At 48.9% G+C, this 18,345-nt stretch overlaps 9 protein-coding genes across 9 annotated transcripts; 5 read left to right on the top strand and 4 right to left on the bottom strand.

The window, feature by feature from the left end:
* Positions 1–1,831: 1,831 nt before the first annotated feature.
* Positions 1,832–2,296, top strand: EJ05DRAFT_498519 (DUF1674-domain-containing protein; the record flags this gene model as incomplete). Its single annotated transcript, XM_033746698.1, has 1 exon — positions 1,832–2,296. One exon carries the CDS (start codon positions 1,832–1,834, stop codon positions 2,294–2,296), a length of 465 nt encoding a protein of 154 aa, XP_033603011.1.
* Positions 2,297–2,847: 551 nt separating this feature from the next.
* EJ05DRAFT_498518 (uncharacterized protein) lies at positions 2,848–3,872 on the top strand (the record flags this gene model as incomplete). The annotated part of the gene is made up of 3 exons (XM_033746697.1): positions 2,848–2,892; positions 2,942–3,490; positions 3,540–3,872. The coding sequence occupies 3 exons, from the start codon at positions 2,848–2,850 to the stop codon at positions 3,870–3,872; spliced, it is 927 nt and encodes a 308-aa protein (XP_033603010.1).
* On the bottom strand, positions 3,693–6,409 carry EJ05DRAFT_289035 (uncharacterized protein). Its single transcript, XM_033740505.1, has 2 exons — positions 5,800–6,409; positions 3,693–5,745 (listed from the first exon to the last, which is right to left on the bottom strand). Exons 1-2 carry the CDS (start codon positions 6,275–6,277, stop codon positions 3,911–3,913), a joined length of 2,313 nt encoding a protein of 770 aa, XP_033603009.1. The 5' UTR covers positions 6,278–6,409; the 3' UTR covers positions 3,693–3,910.
* Positions 6,410–6,542: 133 nt separating this feature from the next.
* Positions 6,543–8,131, top strand: EJ05DRAFT_498516 (uncharacterized protein; the record flags this gene model as incomplete). Its single annotated transcript, XM_033746696.1, has 6 exons — positions 6,543–6,653; positions 6,766–6,775; positions 6,823–6,873; positions 6,928–7,583; positions 7,636–7,983; positions 8,030–8,131. 6 exons carry the CDS (start codon positions 6,543–6,545, stop codon positions 8,129–8,131), a joined length of 1,278 nt encoding a protein of 425 aa, XP_033603008.1.
* Positions 8,132–9,432: 1,301 nt separating this feature from the next.
* Positions 9,433–10,563, top strand: EJ05DRAFT_288852 (histidine-phosphotransfer domain, HPT domain-containing protein). The gene is made up of 4 exons (XM_033740504.1): positions 9,433–9,659; positions 9,716–9,846; positions 9,996–10,159; positions 10,231–10,563. Exons 2-4 carry the CDS (start codon positions 9,823–9,825, stop codon positions 10,481–10,483), a joined length of 441 nt encoding a protein of 146 aa, XP_033603007.1. The 5' UTR covers positions 9,433–9,659; positions 9,716–9,822; the 3' UTR covers positions 10,484–10,563.
* A 1,006-nt stretch (positions 10,564–11,569) lies between these two features.
* Positions 11,570–13,058, bottom strand: EJ05DRAFT_474420 (alpha-1,6-mannosyltransferase subunit). Its single transcript, XM_033743601.1, has 3 exons — positions 12,539–13,058; positions 12,042–12,483; positions 11,570–11,977 (listed from the first exon to the last, which is right to left on the bottom strand). Exons 1-3 carry the CDS (start codon positions 12,831–12,833, stop codon positions 11,770–11,772), a joined length of 945 nt encoding a protein of 314 aa, XP_033603006.1. The 5' UTR covers positions 12,834–13,058; the 3' UTR covers positions 11,570–11,769.
* A 2,703-nt stretch (positions 13,059–15,761) lies between these two features.
* EJ05DRAFT_474418 (uncharacterized protein) lies at positions 15,762–16,071 on the bottom strand. The gene has a single exon (XM_033743600.1). The coding sequence runs from the start codon at positions 16,006–16,008 to the stop codon at positions 15,766–15,768; it is 243 nt and encodes an 80-aa protein (XP_033603005.1). The 5' UTR covers positions 16,009–16,071; the 3' UTR covers positions 15,762–15,765.
* Positions 16,072–16,385: 314 nt separating this feature from the next.
* Positions 16,386–17,388, top strand: EJ05DRAFT_498512 (uncharacterized protein; the record flags this gene model as incomplete). Its single annotated transcript, XM_033746695.1, has 2 exons — positions 16,386–16,539; positions 16,607–17,388. The coding sequence occupies 2 exons, from the start codon at positions 16,386–16,388 to the stop codon at positions 17,386–17,388; spliced, it is 936 nt and encodes a 311-aa protein (XP_033603004.1).
* Positions 17,389–17,431: 43 nt separating this feature from the next.
* On the bottom strand, positions 17,432–18,323 carry EJ05DRAFT_288654 (uncharacterized protein). Its single transcript, XM_033740503.1, has 4 exons — positions 18,221–18,323; positions 18,171–18,173; positions 18,005–18,111; positions 17,432–17,922 (listed from the first exon to the last, which is right to left on the bottom strand). Exons 1-4 carry the CDS (start codon positions 18,278–18,280, stop codon positions 17,475–17,477), a joined length of 618 nt encoding a protein of 205 aa, XP_033603003.1. The 5' UTR covers positions 18,281–18,323; the 3' UTR covers positions 17,432–17,474.
* Between the last annotated feature and the right edge of the window lie 22 nt (positions 18,324–18,345).

Here is an 18,345-nt window from a genome sequence, read left to right as displayed (position 1 = left end):
TCCGAGAGCACGGGTACCAGTTTAGGTGGGCTGGTCGGACTGAAGCACTGCCCTAATGCAACATGATGAGTTAGGCCCAATCACCGCGTGAGAAAGAGAAGACAGGTCTCAAATCCTACTGACACCTTTTGGATTACCAGGGAAATTATGACTGGCAAAATGGATTCAGTATTCTTACAGGACCAACCACAGTATCGCACGCTTTGAGCGTTACGTTTCGTTCGTGGCTATCGCCTGATCATCATCATCTATGAAAACCACATCTAGTCTAGGCATCAGTCTTGATAACCCTTGTATGCTTCACGAATTCATGAAGTGAAGAATGTTTAATTCTATGTTCAACGACTTTAGTCATTTGTGTTCTTGAAGTTTCGAGCAGTTTTTGCTTGGCCTTGCCCAGGGGGTTCCCAAGTCCGTACAGTCACAACACTGTAAGATCCCTACGAGGGTGCAGAATCTGGTAAAACACCGACTGAAATCTACATGCGATTGTCTCGAGATTTTGGAAGGTTACACATGGCTCTACAAATTGGTATATAGTTCTGAGTATACATAACAAGTTTAATACCATTATGGCTACGATGTCTCTACGACAATCAAGTACGGGAAACACGCTTCATGATCACGAAACAGGTGCATTATATCACCATGCGAGGCTTTGGGAAAGAGTGAAACAAATACTTGACCATCATTCTTTGATAGAGTTATCAGAGCCAAATCTAACGAAGTAGGAAACAAACCCCGTCTCTTGCGAGACTAGAAAACCCGGTTCCTGTAAATATGAGCTAACGTTATGCCTGTGGTTCGCATTGAAGACATCATTAGATAGATCCCTTGCATAGTTTAGAGAGATATGACGTGTTAATAAAGCCTGCGCTTATGAAACAGAAAGGTCCCTGAATTTCGAACCCTTTCTAGTGCTTTAATCTTCAGTTCAATAGCTCATCTTTCTTCTTTTGCATAATACGGGTTGACTCGATCTCTCGAAGGCATTGGACCACCCAACTACCAATACTGATAGTCCTTCTACGTTCTACGCTATGATACTGACCATGATCGTGACTTAGCCGGACCGCCACGGAATTGAACTGTTGGTAGGTAGTGGAATTTCGTGCTCTTACGAGAGGACGGGAGAAAACTATGAAAAATGGCCGCAAAAACAGCCCTGGCGCACAAGCGCCTTCAAACTATCCAGGTCACTTAAGGCCAAGATTCCGCTCAGTATAGAACAAGCAGATTGACTCCAGTGGCGAATCGAGCATTGAAAGACTGTCAGCATACCGTTCGAGACGTGGTTATGGACTGTATCTAGAGCGTACTATAATTGGCTCACAACGTCCTCTAATAAACCTGGTCGTTTGCAATCCAAAAAGCTCAGCAAGCAGCCATGCCAGTAAGGTCGAAGCCTTCCATCGAGTGGCAAGACTGGAGCAGTACTACCAATTTGAAATATTCCTTGCCTTCCATACAGATTTTGATCGCATCTTCCATTTGTAATTGATAGTCATCCCCAAAGAGGTTCTGGAAAATGTGATGTTGAATTCGTTCGACTTAGGCCTAAATGTCTAGAGCGGCAATGATGCGCAGGTGGCTGCCCAAGTGGTGACACGTGTGTAGATCTCTAAATATATTTGGAGAAAATGATCTAGTGTAATTTTTGCTAAGGTTGCCAATTCATCCGGTTACGATGGATGCTGACCTCAGCCTCAGCCCTATGGCTTGGTATTCCAAGGAATTCCGCCAAAGGCGTACTATCCGACACCTTCGAACATCACCTCGAATGCGAGTTATTACCCAACAACATCCTTTAGTAATGTTAATATCTGTTCCTATGCGTAGGGCAATCCTGCAATATCAACCTCACCTCCGACCTCAGGTTCGCCACTCATACAGCACATTCCGCCCTTCGCCAGCACCACCACGACTCCCCAAAGAAGACCAGGCTCTATTCGAGAAGCTTCAAGAGCAGTCCACGGGCGCTTTCAGCACGCCCCGGACTCCTTCACCAGTCAACCAGTCACCTGCATCGCAAAATACCTCATCAGTTGCCACCGACACCTCTCAGATCAACGCCAGTGTTAACCAATCTCCACAATCCGAGCAAATATTGAACGCAACAATCAAAGCTGATGGCGAAGGCGACGAACTGCACCCAAATATGAGAAGGGGTGCACCACCAGAGTTTGAGGGTGACACAAATCCGAAGACGGGAGAGGTAGGTGGGCCGAAGAATGAACCCTTGAGATGGGGACATGGTGGAGACTGGAGCTACAATGGAAGAGTGACGGACTTCTGATGGCGAAGAAGAAATATATATTATACACATAAGCTGAGGCTTGCATAAAAATTCCATATCAAGCTACCTAAGAATTCTCGCGATCTCGAACTAGGATGATCTCCGCTGGTCAAAGCTAGGGCCGATTCGTAAACCACTTGGAAGTCCCATATACGGACATGTGATGTACTTTGCGAAGCATTTCACCTTTTACATCTAGCAAAGGTTCGAATGCTAAAGTAAGCCGAACCACACCATACACACATCCTGTCATACAAAGAACGTGCATATACATTGAAATCACTGACTTCGCAATCCACAATACGGGAACTAGGGGTGGTGTGAATATTGTTGGTGATTTGCTGGAATGGCGTCCGGCGAATGGCTCTTGTTGCTGGAGTACATGCTGTTGTGCGTTCTATAATAGAGCGAACAGGGTAACGACCCCGCTTGTTTGCCTCAGGGTTGTGAGTGTCACTTCCGCCTTTATCTACTGGGCCTTGCCCACTTGAGCTCCATGAACTTAAGTTTCAGATTTCAGCCTTCCACCTACTTTAGTAGGATTTAAGAACATGGTTTCACGCAAGAAGCAGGTGGTTATCGCCATTAATGTAGTGGTGAGTGGAGATGTTGTATCCTACGATATGAAAGCTAAGTAAACATCAGGGTCTGCTTGCAACGACGGCGCTCGTAGCATACGCGCTTTACGAAATCAATGCTCGCTCGTTACCCATTCCTACTGTACTCGGAGCCATCACATTGGCTCTTCCAGTGTTCAGTGGTCTGTCCGTCGAGACGGTACGTGCAACCAACAGACGCCGACGAAGACTCCTGGGGAGCAGGCAGGCATCACCCTTCATCTCGAATCTTGTCCCATTATTCTGCTTAACAATTATTGAAGCGGTCCTTGCTACCCTCGCGGGCACCCATATTGCGCCATCTGGCGACTTGCGGTGTGGTATGGAAAGACGCTGGCAGGACATGTTCCATCGCAAAGATGGGAACCATATCAGAGCCATCCAAGATGCCTTCCAATGCTGTGGTCTTGCCAGCTCGCATGATATGGCATGGCCATTCCCGGACAAGCAGCATACGGCCCGCTCCTGCGAAGAGACGTTTGGAAGGACCAAAGGCTGCATGGGTGACTGGCGGAAGGATGAGCAGCAGATTGCAGCCATACTGTTGATTGTACCAATCATCGTATTCTTGTGGCAGGTGAGTATGAGGAGTGGCGAGAAAAAGAACGTGTCCTGAAATAGTTTAGATGATGGTCGTTACGGCGCCCCTGGAGCAGCACTCGTGGCTCGGACGTATTCTCCCACGCCAGCTCCAGGCGACTTCGTCAAGTGGAGAAAACGGTAATGTCCAACGTGCCCTCGAGTATCCGACCAGCCGAGAGCGCTATACCGATGATCCAGAAGACGCTAGTAATATTGAAAGTGCTCCTGAGTTACAAGAGACACTCGAAAGATTGACATCAGCTGCAAGTCAAGAGGCTGAAGCTGAACACACGAGAAGCCACTCCCGTGAACCTACACACGAGCAAAGAGACACTCCAAACGAACAGTCAGAACATAATGTCTGGAGCAGATCTTGATCATTGTGGACTGGCCCTTGACTTGAAGTCTTCCACCCTTATTGGGGAATATTCATGATACTGGATTTATTGGCGCGTAGGCTCCTCTTCACTCTTTTCATGTTTTGACGTGGTCTTGCTTTCTGAAGATGTTTGGGAATTGGCAGCTTTCCACCGACGACGGAGCCATTCATAGTCCTTCTAGTTGCAATATACTTCCCTAATGGACTGAAAACTTCAATTTCAGGAAACGGTGAGGCTGGAGCTTGTGACGAATGATCGAGCGTATTCTCGCCGTCGAGTGGGTTATCAGATGGGAGAGCATCAATTTTGGCGTCTATGATAGGCCCTGAATCATCAATAGACGTCTCCCTGGGTTGACTACGGATCTCTTGTGTCTCCTCCAAGTGTCGTTTTCGTACTTGACAGGTGACCTCTACCCATCCAATACCTTCTACCACGATATCGGTGGAGTATACAATGAAAGGCAGTTGATGGATTTTGACTCTGCCCGCATCTCTTGCCGTAAGTGTACCGGTCTGCTTGCTCGTTACATCCCATGTCAAAGGAAACGTCCCTGCCGACCGCATAGCCTCACCAGCCGACTCTGTCGTGATGGTTGGTACTTTCAGTGTGCTACGTCTCTCGTGGAGCTGGATGGCTTTTTCGGTAGATGTGAGATGTGGCTCCAATGTAAGAAAAGGGTGTGCAATGAAGACAAGGTCTGGGTTCTTGGGCGTGATGCGGATAAGCCCGCCAAGAACTAGTGACTGTCCTGGCTTGATAACAATCTTCTCTGGAATTTGTCTGGTTGTCATAATTATACCAGACCTGTGTTCAGGTTCGATGTATGTGTCGATATCTGATCTCAGCAGGCCAGGAAGATCGATAAGCTCGCCTTTACCGCCGCCAAATGGTATCCTAATTGGAGCTGCTGTTGTGCCCGGCAAACTCGATGCCATGGGCATAATTGGATATTGAGTTTCAATTTGGGGCGGCGGCAATAGTGAATCAGGGTCGAAAAAAGAAGTCGCGGAAAAAGGATCGACAGCCGGCTCGTCCGTGTTACTAATTTCAGAGACTAACGAACTCCCAGGAACAGAAGAATCAGAGCATGTCTCGAGCATATTTTCGGATATTTGTCGTTCGCCATGAGCATCTTGGCCATCCTCCGAACTCGACTTACCGAACGTGCTGAGATCAGGAGCAGCTAAGTCTGCAGCTACTGACGTATCAGAGTGGTTTTTAGACCCATTCATCGTTATTTGCAGTTGTGCTTCACGTCGAACTTTGTCCATGGCCACGTGAGAGCCTGTGCTTCTTCCTTTTGGATATACCACTTGGAACAGTTTGCTCTTGCCTACGTTGGCCTTACCGACCATCCACCCTGCCCCCCCTCGATCCCATATTTCTTCTTTTACTTCTGGTGTCCACCAGCCTCTTGAAGCGCTAACAAGACGTACATTACCAAGGCGGGCGTTCTTTGCTGTCCTTCCTAGTGCAGTTCGCAGTACCTCAAGAGCCCATGGCATCAAACGGTCGACATCCTCTTTTTTGGCAGCGAGCAAATCAGCTCTTGTAATTATGAAGCTGACCTCAGCCACTCTCCCGTGGCGAAATGTGCGGTCTTTTGACCTGCGATTCTGAGAGCGGAGAGGCGAGAGATCCAAGGTGTGTTGGAGGTTCGGTATTAGCGACATAGGGAAGTCTGCCGCATCCACGATATGGTATATATGATTGTATTTGTGAGGTGAGGTAGCGATAATCTCCTCTATGGACTCGATGGACGGGTGATATATAGACTCCCCGCTGTTGTGGTGCGTAAGATGATGGCATCTGTCGCAGACAGGTATGCCTTGTGCTTGTGTGAGGCTTTTTAGTCTTTTCTGTACGTCTGAGGAATCTTAGTAACTTTGTTTCATGTGCAGTTGGTCAGAAGAGAGGATACCGTCATTCTTGGACAGTGCTGCCAATTCCCCAACTACATTTTGGTTGGCCTGCTTCAAGGCCGCTTCAAATATATCGTCTTCGCGTGCCCGTTTCTCGGAAAAGGGCTTCTTTTTTTCTGGGTTCGTACCATATAGGTATTGTTTCAGCCTATGGCGTCTTGTGTTGTAGAAGCCAGCCGCTTTGGAATCAGTAGCTTGGGTCGGCGCACCGCATCCGGGACAAAACACAGGCAATTGACGAATGGGCTTGTAAAAGCCTAAGTCGGGCCTCCCTGTTATATCAATATCGCTCAGATCTAGATTTTCGGAAGTTTGAGCTCCAGTGCTTCTGTAGCGGAGGTCCTGAGTTCGCCGCAAGGTTCGCGTAGTAAGGGTCGAGGGCCTGAGGACCGGGTACGGTAAGATTGAAATGGTACGCGCCAACTGAGTAACATTTTGTGCTATCAGCCGCCTGGGGTGGTTGCATAGAGTCTGCATTAAGAAAGTTGCGATGTAACCAGACAGTTTCGCAACTTTTTTTGCTCACAGTAGCTCTATACGACAGATGGATCCGGACTTTTGACCGGCCCGAAAAAGTATCAAGCTCCCTAAGGTTTCCGGCGATGGGCTCCAGCCGGCGCGCTCCTTGTCACCTATTGTACGCATCATAACAGCGGCAATCTGCACTCCTTTTCCTTGTCCCATTACGTCAATCATCCTGTTCCTTTCAAACTTCAATTGAATCATCTCCATATCTAGAGTCATGTTGCCTTCTACAAGATCCGCTCTTAGCCAGGTGCCTCGGCAGTTTCGCAATGGTGGAATTTCAGTTCGAGCTGCTTCAGCATGGGCTCAAGTCCCACAAGGACCTCCAGTAAGTAAATCCGTACCGCGCCCAAGATCTTTAACTGACAATACTGTAGGATGTAAGTCACTCTAACTCTTTTGATTGATACATCAAGTACTTATTGGCTTTTTTTGTTTAGGCCATTCTCGGTATGTGGTTAAACAGTCCTCTTCACAGCATGAGCTAATTTGGACAGGTATTACTGAGGCTTTTAAAGCAGATAGCCACCCTAAGAAGATCAATCTAGGTATGTGAGTCGTCTCCGTCCATACCATCTAGCTACTAATGAAGGTTAATTTAGGTGTTGGCGCATACCGTGATGATAAAGGCAAGCCCTATGTTCTTCCTTCCGTTCGCTCTGCAGAGAAGAAACTCGTCGAGTCAGAGCTTGACAAAGAATATGCTGGCATTACCGGTGTACCGACTTTCACCAAGGCTGCAGCTGTTCTTGCGTACGGTGAAGACTCTGCGCCCATAAAAGAAGATAGGCTCGTGATCACACAGTCGATCTCTGGCACGGGAGCATTAAGAATCGGAGGTGCATTCCTCGAAAGATTCTACCCCGGCTCTAAGACGATTTACATCCCCAACCCAAGTTGGGCAAATCACAATGCTGTTTTCAAAGATTCTGGCCTGACCGTTGAGAAATTCCGCTACTACAACAAGGACACCATTGGACTAGATCTCGAGGGCATGGTCGCGGACATCAAAGCTATGCCAAAGGGAAGTATCGTCATGCTTCATGCATGTGCGCACAATCCCACTGGGGTCGACCCGACCCAGCAGCAATGGGCTCAAATTTGCGATGCTGTGAAGGAAGGCGGCCATTATCCTTTCTTCGATATGGCCTACCAAGGCTTTGCTAGTGGTGACGCCGGTAAGGATGCTTTCGCTCTTCGACACTTCATCAAGGAGGGTCTCCGACCTTGCCTTGCTCAAAGTTTTGCCAAAAACATGGTACGTTTCGTACATTTGACACTGCACACTGGTCACTAAATTACAGCTTTAGGGGCTCTACGGCGAGCGTGTCGGTGCCTTTTCCATAGTTTGCGAGTCTGTAGAGGAGAGAAAGAGAGTGGACTCGCAACTCAAGATTCTTGTTCGCCCTCTCTACTCCAACCCACCTGTCCATGGAGCTCGCATCGCATCGGCGATTCTTAATGACCCTACCTTGAAAAAGCAATGGTTTGGTGAGGTCAAGGGTATGGCTGACCGCATAATCAAAATGCGTGCTCTGCTCAAGGAGAACTTGGAGAAGCTGGGTAGCAAGCATGATTGGAGTCACATCACGTCCCAGATTGGCATGTTTGCGTACACTGGCCTCAAGCCTGAGCAAATGGATAAGCTCGCTAAGGAGGTACGATATTCAACTTTGGTGCTAACGCGAATGCTAACGCAATCAGCACTCTGTGTATGCGACCAAGGATGGCCGCATTTCAGTCGCCGGAATAACGTCCGAAAATGTTCAGCGCCTGGCCGAATCTATACACGCCGTTACTGGTTAGGCATGCCCAGTCTCACTTCCATTCTTACTTGTCATTATGTCACGTGTACCTTTACTGGCATATGGAATGAGAAAACGTATGTAGGATACCATAGAGTTGATAATTCAGCACATCATGTCTTGTTCGAAAGCAATGCAACGGTCTACCAGAGATCACTCTGTTAAAAAGTACTCCGAGCCGATTGCAGGTCAGACCTGGACTGGAAGTGCAGCACAATAATTGAAGGTGGAAACTGATTGCTGATTTCTTCGACCAGTGGCGGCAGCCATAGCTGCCCCAATCGGACTTTGCAAATACCAAAGAGCATTTGTCTTCGCTGTGAGTGACAGGGCCTGAGCAATTTATCGTTTCGGCGCACCCATCTACCTGATGCTGCCGCGTTGCAGTGATACTCGAGATCTGGCCGTGATGAAACAAGCTGTCCAACAAGACTCGTGCACAACGCGACAGCGGACACCTTAACCAGACGTGCGGGCTACAGCAGTCCTCCCCACAGATCAAAAAGTAGATGTGACGTAGGTGCGGTGTGTCGCAAAGGGCTGACCAGGATCAGGCTGTATAACGCATGTCTAGTGGACGGGTTTCGGCAAAATGCAACATTGCGTGCATTCAATATAAGACGCGACGAGTTCGTTTGTTCTAGACCTCTTTAGCGCACGCCTACCATCCGTGTTCTCGGGAGACCGCCGAATGGAGGGTGTGAGGCTTGCGCCGTAATTAATTATTTGTTATTAAACGTATACGGAGATACCGCTCCAATCCTGCCAGCCTGCACATACTGTTTACCTTGTTACATGACATACGTGTCTTGGATTCTGCAGCACAGCCTAACAGGTTGCTCAAGCACAGCAGTCTGTATGATAAAAACAGTTGATACATGGCCCAAATTCTCAAAGGGCGCCATGAACGACCGTACTAGCGGGTTGTAGCAACCTTCTGTGCGGCCAAAGAGTCTGTCTAAATCCATTGGAGCATAGAGACCCTAAAGTATCTTTGTTAACATCCTAAGCAACGAGCTTAAGTGAGGTGTGCTGGGTGATCTTGCGGAAGTACAAATGAATGTCGACAGACTACTCACTTGGGAACGCTTGAAAACCTAGACAACACGTGTCGGCCCGACCCTCGAGTGATCGAGTGAACATAAACCTCGTCATAGTTAGGGGACACGACTCACACCCTACCTAAGGCAGTGCTACCTGGGCGTACTATCACAGACACATCCATGTTACATACAGTTTGGGGGCCCACTGGGCAATAACGAGAGGCCGTCTCGTGTCGGCTCGTCTGACCAGTTCTAGCGGATGATGCGAAGCCTGAAGCGACACAAAAACTTATTCTACAATCACTACATGCATAGGTTTGTAGCAGCCTCATCCAGGATATACCACTCTGCCCAAACCTTTGTCGTGCTTGCAAAGGAGCCGAAAAAGCGCTATCAAGTCTGACATTCAGCCACCAGCCAAGTCCCCTCCCCCAGGCATCAGCGAAGCTCTACGGTAGGAGGTGGAAGAACCCCGCCAAAGGCCAGGCAAGCTCCCACGACGCCGCCATCAATCGGCAGCCAGAAAGCACTAATTACTCCAGCTACTTCCATCACTACTCACTTGCTACTACCTACCTACCACCTGCCCCGCACGTGTAAGACAGCGAGATTGGAAGGCGTAAGTTACGCACGGCGGACATCCAGAATCATGGCTCCCGAAGAATTGCACGTTGTTCGTACCTCTCTCTATCCTCTCTCTGTCTCTCACCACTATCTATCCTCTTCCTCTGATCCTCTCTACTTCCACATTAAGGCACAGCATTCCCTCACTCCCAAGCTCGCCATTGCTAACCCTCTCTCCTAACTATGAAGTCACTGAAGGAGGCAACCCTCATCAAAAAGGCTGGCGATGCGCTCGACTATGCGACTTTCGAGCAAATCTTACAAATGGACGATGACGAGGATGAGAGGGAATTTAGCCGCGAGATTGTCTTTGATTTCTTCCAGCAAGCCGAAAGCACATTCAAGAATATGGATACAGCCCTGTGAGTTTCCTAGGCCGAAGCGGCCAGCTCCGAATGATGCGTGTGTAGGGCTCGTGCTGACTTTAGACCAGCGGCGAGCGCGACTTGGAAGAACTCTCGTCTCTCGGCCACTTCCTCAAAGGTTCATCGGCGACTCTAGGTCTGACCAAAGTCAAAGACAGCTGCGAGAAAATCCAGCACATTGGTTCCCGCAAGGACGAGACTGGATCGCACGACGAATTGGACGACGATAAGAGCCTAGAAAAACTAGATGGCATCATCAAGCAGACCAAGAAAGATTTCGAGGTTATTGAGAAGCTCATGAGGGAGTTTTACGAAGCATGAGTGATACCCCTTCTCTTCTCCGACGTTGTGAGACGACTCACACGGCGTGACGGATGACGTGACATGACAAGGCATCTTTGGGAAAAAAGGCGTGGCACTTTGGAGCGGAATTCTTATTCCCTACATAAATGGGATAGGAGACTCAGTCGCTCTATTGGCGATGCCTGTGCAAAACTTTGGACTTTTTACCTATACCTCGTCACCAGCGCAGTGCATATCATCGACTGCTGTTCCGGCGACACATCTGTGGTACCTGCATAGTACAATTCGAAAGGCCCTACGCTTACTAATAGGACTCTCAACTTACAAACCATGAGCGCGTTCGCATGTGATCCTCCGAATCCTAACAATGCTTCAAATTCGCATTGCATTAAAGCTGCGCGCAACTTCATTAAATCCAGCCAGGCGACACTGATCGCGATGACGTGCTCATGCACTCGAACTTAACCATGATGAACGGTACGTCACAAGTGCGCAGAAGGGAGTATAGCCTGGCTTTTGATACATCAATCTTGCAAGAGGTCTGGACTGCAGATGTACTCTTTGCTATGATCGACACTGTAAACCACCTATCGCTACGTCAATATTAACAGAGCATCGTCCATGATCCGCACGCTTATTTTGCCGGCCTATCGTCAATTCGAAGATGATGTTAACACAACGACGAGAATGGAACAACATCACTGCTCTTACGACCTTCGTACGAGATCGAAGCACATTTGGACTATTTCCATAGCCTAATTACCCGGGGACTGGACCAAGGTAAGTGTGAGGGTAAGCTCAATGGATCAGCTGTGAATTCTAGGCCCATAATGCCCTCTTTAGTACTACTTGTGTGCGCTTATGAGAAAAGGCGGAGTTGTATGTCTAAGAATGGTCACATCGATACTTGGTCCTGAGCGAAAGCGTACCTAGTACTTGCACAAAGCATCGGCGCGAAAAGATTGTACTTTAAAGGTGATGTTGTGGGAGACGTCGAAATCATGATGATCAAGGGCCCAGGTTATCGTCGAACAGGGAGACCAGCAGTGTGGGTTTTCAGTGAATAGAGAGAAGGGAAGAGATGTGCTAAAAGATTAGCATGTATATATGGTCTACCTGCTGCGTGTCTTATTACAAGCGAAAATGGAGCCAGGAGTGAGGGGGTAAATGACGCTGAGAATCCTTTCATGTTACAATTACTCATCTAGGACCGTTGAATGCTGGAATTGTATGCCTCTCGGCCCTTGAGTGCATCTAAAACAGGGTATATAAAACTCCGATCGCCGTGCTCCTCGTTGTGGACATCACGCAGGTACGTCGTCCGCCTTGTCTAGAAACGGCTTCATCTCGTCCTCGCAATTCCTTTCACCTTTGTCACATCCCATAAAGTTTGCAACAAAATCTCCTTCCTTATACAAACCTTCCTCATTCTTTCCCGATGAATCCCTCGTGAACGAGTTGAACGTCCGCTGCGGCACCAGGACCAGTTTCGCAAGCACGGTACCATGCCACCTGTCCCATTTGTTAGCAAACAAGCCCCTTTTGCCATGTTGCATAGTGGCAGCCAGAAACTCACTGCACCAAATGCTCCAGCGCGTGCGCATCCGCCTTCTGGAAATTGTACGACCGATACAACGGATCCATCCAACTGTCCAGAAAGAACTTCGCCCAGTCCCCGCTCCGCAGTATAAAACTATCTTGCCGCAAGCCCTCTGCGTCTTGTGCTATGATCAGATTTGCATCGTCGGCGCGCAGGTGCGAGAAAGACTTGATGACGCTGTCGGGTGGTACAACAGGCACGTCGCGGATCATGAGGGGTTCGAGGACCGAGGGAGAGGTGATGCGGGCATGTAGCGAGAGAGAGGTATTCATGATCAGGCTATGAGCGTCGAGGTACCAGAAGAACGTGCTGTGAGGGAAGGAGGTGAGGGCATGGCGCATGGCAGGGATCTTGGACCATGCGTTTGTGTGTTTGCCTAGGTCGTAAGTTGTGGATAAGGCAAAGAAAGTCTCATAGCCTGGTGCTGTGTCAGTCATGGCAAATGTCTCCTCCTCCCCCCTGGGAACACTTACCATGTTTCTTGGCATAGGATATCCTGTTCCGCTTGATCTGCTCTGTGTGAACTGCATCTGCGCTCGGGTCGAACACAGTGACTATGACCGCGGGTGGCGTGCCAGGTGGGATGCGCTCTTCGCTCTCGCTGGAGAAGCTGGCTATGAAGTATACGAAGGCGATGATGCCAAGGCCTATTATTGCGAATTTGCGAATTTGGCTACGGCGGAGGTATTGAGACAGTGGGTAGCGAGTCGAACGTGCGGCGTAGGGTGGAGGATTTGAGGTTTTGCGTGGTGGGAATGCGAAGTGCATTGTAGTGTGCAGTTTCGTAAAAAAGAGTCGTGAGGGCCGTTCTACGTCGGGGTGGAGAGACACTGAAGTTGTATAGCTAGCTGATTGCGGTACTCACCGCGCCATGCGGATAAGTGGATGAGACGAGATTTACTGGCTGAGTATTCCCCAAGAGAAGAGTGGTACTTGGTACTGTGTTGGTCTTGTTGGAGATTTGCTTAATTGTTTCGTAAAGCAACATCTTCTGATAAGCACCCAGTAGTATCAAAAGCAGATTAAATTGGATATCCGCTTGTTGGCCTAAGGCCAAAAGCTTGGCGACCCGTCCTCAAGGGCTTGTGCCTTCACATGAAGGTACATCTCGCGCCGTATACATCTCGCGCCGTATCGAGATGAGAGATACGCAGTTTCATCCGTACAAGATCAACTTACTTCATAGCGCCCGATAAAGCATATGTTACTTTGCATGAAGGATACCTCCTGAATCTGAGACAATTGCTAGATCCCGTCTCTATATATACATGACTGGTAGTATCAAATAATGATGTGTCTCAGCGGTAAGACGCTGACCTCATAGGTAGTATGACGTGCACTTGCTGTTATCAAGAGATAGATAAATATCTGTGTTAGTCTATAGGACTATTGTCTTTGAAGTCTAGAATCAGTGCCATTAGCACATCAATTCCTGCTCCGTGTAAAGCCTCGATATTGTCAATTCTCCCCAATCCCCAAACATCCATCGAATGCAATACCAATAATGTTAGAGTCAATGATCCAGCTCAAGTACTGTTCCGACTCCTATCCAAGTGGTAAGCAAGGCTCAAGGTCTTTCGCGGCGAAAGTCTGCGATGAAACGCTTGGGACAGACTTCGAATTAAACAAATGAGATCATGCCCGGACATGTGGATGGGTAAATACATATTCCGAGCTTCCTCCTCCATATGTGTTCTCAAATAGAGAAAACCTCCGAGACATCTTCGACAAAAACTTAGGCCAACTTACCGGTCAAAAGGCTGTCAAGAACCTCGGACACTCCAAGCTTCCATGCCTACCTAAAGTGTATCGAATCGCTCAAGCCCTGCCTTTAGAACTCCCCACTGAACTTCATCGCAATGACCCCATATCCTCTACTGGCCTGAATCACACCCCAGGAATCTCCCTGGCCTTTGGCCATTCTGAAGCACTCTTTGCTTAAGATCGCTTGTCGATGTTGGGACTGTCCTCAAGCTTGACCCACGAAAACAATTTTTCTTACAGCATCATCCTTCACAAAGATTCCGGAACGTGCCGTCCAGTCAATGCTATTCAGTCAATGCTGTCAGGTCAACCCTCGAAACATCCGTTGAGACCATCAGAGATATACCATCCGCTCAACTCCAGCTCCACTGATTCTCCTTCGGTGCAAATACCCGCATTCACGACCTCCTTTCTGCCCTTAAGTCACAATACGAAGACACAAGTCCAGGCACCCTCGTGGCGCTCCTCATCATGAGTTATTTGAATTCCGCCGCGGATAAGAGCAGGGAGCATCGATATCCCAGCCGACGGCATTCACGCGTACCTATATGGCTACATCATTATGTGTATAGCACGCAGTAATAACGTACTTCAGACAATATTCTGCCCTGCTGCCGAGCGTGATCATATCGATACATTCATGCCTATACCAACTGTCCATTCGCACACACCTAAATAGTGTATCCTTAAGAAAAACAAGCCCTAGAAGAGAGCGAAGGAAGTCTTCACAAGTGTATAAACACCTCCGATGAAACTAATTGACGTTGTGCTTGCCGAGGGGGGAGATTGACGAGTGGGAGGCTGTGACAGGGCCGAGTGCCGTGATTATAGCCGGTGGTAGGGTATATGATGTTGGCGAAGGGCACAGCTGTCTCGTAGGACATGGAATTACAATTAGATTTCAGATAAGTACTGATGTAGAGGCGTTCGTGTCGTACGTAGAGTAGCTGGAGAGAATGACCATTATCCCCCTATACGCATATCTGCAGTATATGAATGGTTGACTTCAGCCCGGCAATATCTATAATTTATTCGACACCTCCGTGTCACCAATGCCCCTTCTCCTTTCGCACTCGCTCACGCACTTGTTCCTACCTCTCTAGCCTCGCAATTTCTCCCTCGATTGCTCGTTCCTCCCTCTTAAGCTCCGCCCACCGCTTAGCCAAGTCACGCATGCCCCTTTCGCTCTCGTACCCTCTCAGTAGCCTTTCCGCGCCCGTCCTCTTCGCCAGGAATGCACTCTTATTGTCCTCCACCCTCTTTGCATATAGCCCTAATGCCTCGGCCAAAGCCTCATCTCCACCCCCTACCGTTCGAGGATGCGCCGCGATGGACAATTTGAGTGCTAAGCCTTGCGTCACAGTGGCGAGATGTTCAGCATGGGCCCGTGTGTGTCGAGAGAGTGTGCCGTGCAAGGTGCGATCGGTCAGGGTGAGAAGGGTTGTGACAAGGTTGCGGTGGGCTGTGAGAAGATCCGTAAGTAGATTAGTGAGGTCATAAAAAGATGTCGTCAAATTATTATTGAGGTTTATGTGCGTGGTTTTGAGACTTGAGATATGCGAGGGCAGTCGGGAAATTAGCTGGGGTAGAACGTTTGATGGCTCGAAAGGATGTGCGATGCGAGTTAGATGAGTTGCGGAAGTAGTGAAGAGGGTAGAGAGCGAGGATGTGACCACATCGATGTTGTCCTGTAGCTAAGGATTCAGCGGGTGACAAGGGCATCAGCAGGAGCAGACGGACGAGGAAGTATTCGATGTCCTCACTAAGGATCTCGTGATCTTCGTCAGGGATGACGCCGAGGAGCTGTGCGCAGACGATCTGGACGACTTCACGGAGCTGGTACTGGTCAGTTTGTTAACGTGCGAGTGAACACTTTAAATCCGCACGTCTGCAGGTAGATCTGCTGTATTCAACGAGGTTTCATAGAGACCGTCCATCAATATGGATCGCTCTGCTGCTTCGACGCGTGCTTTGGAGAGTTGCTGAAAGGAGTCAGCCTGGTGCCTCCAAGCTGGTGCCATATACAGCTGCACACATTACTTAAACCCTCTTGTATGCGTTGCTTCTTAAGGTCTTTGGTTGTGCAATCTGTATTCAATTTGTTCGTCGTGAGATCTTTGTATAGAGCCTTGAACTTTGGATTTTGATCGAGCAGTGCAAGATTCACCGGAGGAAGCATTGTTGCTATAGCTTTTGCGAAAGCACTACACTAAACTTTGAGGGTGAATAACAACATTTCAGTATCAACACTGCTAGCTCTTAGTCTTTTAAGGAGCAGGTGCATTTGCGGGGCGGTATTGGATCTATTCTAGACACTTAATATCATATTTCTTCGAGAGAGCCCTAGAGCTCTACAGAGCTAAGTACCGAAGGTGATATATCTGTGAGACAAACAAAGCCAAAATCAGTCCTTGCAAACGGTTATTATACGGAGCGGTCTCTGTCAAGATTCCGAACTTGAGGTCACCATCCCCATCCCACATTCATTATCGTTCATGGTCTACACCATAATCTTCACTCGCAAATCCTCACCTCTCTTCTCCGAATACCATCAGAATGGCAGAGCCGATCCCCGCCGACGAAACTCCAAACCAAAAGCAAGCCCGTCTCCGCCGTGAGCGCCGCAATGCAAAAATCCAAGCCGGAGGTAGCGCACGGCTGGCCGCCATCACTTCTATGAGCGGCCGTCCAGCTCCTGCACCAGATGACGGTACTTAGTCTCTGCCCACCTCCAATATCAGGCTCAATAGAAGCCGTGCTGAACGATGTCTAAATAGCCCCGGCCGCCTCTACAACTCCCTCCAAGTCCACACAAGTCCTCCAGCACAGTATTTCGCACGATGACGATCCGGACGAAGTCGACATTTCGCAGCACCACTACATACCACGCACTACATCACGCCCACTCACTCCTTCTGGCCGCTCCAGCCCGTTTACCGGTTCGGTGAATGCACCTGGAGCTCAAGACGACCCTCAAATGCGTATGCTGCAGCAAATGCTCGGCGGCTTCGACCCAAATGCCGCTGGTGGCGCAGGTGCTGGAGGTGATCCCCTCGCTGGTCTCCCACCGGGCATGCAGCAGATGATGGCCGCTATGACCGGTGGCACGGGCATGGGAGGTCCACAGGAGACTGCGCCAGTACCGACGACAACTTATGTATGGCGAATTGTACATGCCGTGTTTGCACTAGGTCTTGCTGTGTACATTGCAAGTCAGACGGCGTTCACGGGGGCGAAGAGTGCTAGACGATCAGCACAGAATGACGGCGGGTTTGGTCTAGATGATTTCGAGCTAGTGAATGATGTTGGGAAGAGATTGTTCTGGCTGTTCGCCACGGCGGAGGTCGTGTTGCAGAGTAGTCGCTACTTCCTGGAAAGGGGTGCATTGCCACAGAGTGGGATTTTCGGGATGCTGAGCAGTGTGTTGCCAGAGCCATTCAGTGGATATGTGAGGGTCGTTGGACGTTACAGCGTAATCTACACGACTGTCGTCGCGGATGCCATGGTGGTGGTATTTGTACTGGGCTGCGTTGCATGGTGGAGAGGAGGTATAGCATAGACATGTCGCATCCCATAGCTTCTACACGCTGCCCGGTATTCCAATGATGATGATACAATTATATTACATTCTTCCTATCACATACATCACATACTCTTTAACGGCTGGGAATTTTCCTCAAAGTTCGGGGTAAGCTTGTACTCCTCGCCTATATCCCCCCCAATATACTCGTCTCTATTATGAATAAATTCCCGGGCCTTCTCTTTCTGCCATTGACTTTGCATTCGTTTTACCTCCGGTTCCTCAGCTGCCTCTAATTCATGCTCTAACGGCTCTACCTCCACCGCATCTGTCGCCTCTCTCAGCTTCTCCCAGATTTTATCTTCATGCATCCCCTTGATGTCCATTTGCACACGCACATGATCTGCTGCCTGACTGCCAATATACGTGAAGTCTATTGGTAGATTCTTGGGCGGCTTATTGAAGACAAGCTCGAGGATGGGGGATGTATTTGGATCGACGGTTTTGGAGATGCGAATGGGAATAGCGGGATTGCGGTATTTAATGCGTGGGAGGATGACTTTCCAAAACTTCCTGTGAGAACAAGTGTGTGATTAGGGGTGTCTTTCTGTGCGAGCTTGAAGACGGGTGAGCTTTGGAATGGAGAGACACTTACTTGGCGCCGATGTGGCCCTGTTGGCCTGAGTAACTAAATCTCAGATATACCATTTGTAGTTCGGGTGGTATGATTGCTGCGCCATTGCCGATTCGTATGGCCAGAAGCTAGACGGGTGATTAGGCCTGGGAATGCGGAACTGGTCGCAGGAAATGAATATGAATACCTTCTGCACCATAGTCAGTATAGGAAAAGTGTGCTTCTCACCCTACTTACGCCTTTCAGCTTTGCCATACGCTTCGATATACTGACCATCCTCAAAGTCTTGTTGGTCATGAAGATTGGCGGGAATACTTAAGAGGTTAGCAACTGGAAATTTCGCGACGGGCTGTTTGACGGCC

The sequence above is a fragment of the Pseudovirgaria hyperparasitica genome (assembly GCF_010093815.1).
Source record: "Pseudovirgaria hyperparasitica strain CBS 121739 unplaced genomic scaffold EJ05scaffold_4, whole genome shotgun sequence".
Lineage (NCBI taxonomy): Eukaryota > Fungi > Ascomycota > Dothideomycetes > Acrospermales > Acrospermaceae > Pseudovirgaria > Pseudovirgaria hyperparasitica.
The sequence above is the reverse complement of the archived record's forward strand: the minus strand, read 5'-3'. Positions and strand labels throughout refer to the sequence as shown.

What these genes read in the sequence shown, in the direction of transcription:
- EJ05DRAFT_288852 (XM_033740504.1), top strand. Translation starts at nt 9,823, where the DNA reads ATGGCTCCCGAAGAATTGCACGTT. An exon ending in CTCCCGAAGAATTGCACGTT is followed by an intron (nt 9,847 to 9,995) that starts GTTCGTACCTCT and finishes AAGTCACTGAAG; the next exon opens with GAGGCAACCCTCATCAAAAA. An exon ending in AAGAATATGGATACAGCCCT is followed by an intron (nt 10,160 to 10,230) that starts GTGAGTTTCCTA and finishes ACTTTAGACCAG; the next exon opens with CGGCGAGCGCGACTTGGAAG.
- EJ05DRAFT_288654 (XM_033740503.1), bottom strand. Translation starts at nt 18,280, where the DNA reads ATGACCAACAAGACTTTGAGGATGGTCAGTATATCGAAGCGTATGGCA. An exon ending in CAGGGCCACATCGGCGCCAA is followed by an intron (nt 17,923 to 18,004) that starts GTAAGTGTCTCT and finishes TTGTTCTCACAG; the next exon opens with GAAGTTTTGGAAAGTCATCC.
- EJ05DRAFT_289035 (XM_033740505.1), bottom strand. Translation starts at nt 6,277, where the DNA reads ATGCAGACTCTATGCAACCACCCCAGGCGGCTGATAGCACAAAATGTT. An exon ending in AGCACTGTCCAAGAATGACG is followed by an intron (nt 5,746 to 5,799) that starts GTATCCTCTCTT and finishes AAGATTCCTCAG; the next exon opens with ACGTACAGAAAAGACTAAAA.
- EJ05DRAFT_474418 (XM_033743600.1), bottom strand. Translation starts at nt 16,008, where the DNA reads ATGCTTCCTCCGGTGAATCTTGCACTGCTCGATCAAAATCCAAAGTTC.
- EJ05DRAFT_474420 (XM_033743601.1), bottom strand. Translation starts at nt 12,833, where the DNA reads ATGCACTTCGCATTCCCACCACGCAAAACCTCAAATCCTCCACCCTAC. An exon ending in ATCCTATGCCAAGAAACATG is followed by an intron (nt 12,484 to 12,538) that starts GTAAGTGTTCCC and finishes ACACAGCACCAG; the next exon opens with GCTATGAGACTTTCTTTGCC. An exon ending in GCGCTGGAGCATTTGGTGCA is followed by an intron (nt 11,978 to 12,041) that starts GTGAGTTTCTGG and finishes CAAATGGGACAG; the next exon opens with GTGGCATGGTACCGTGCTTG.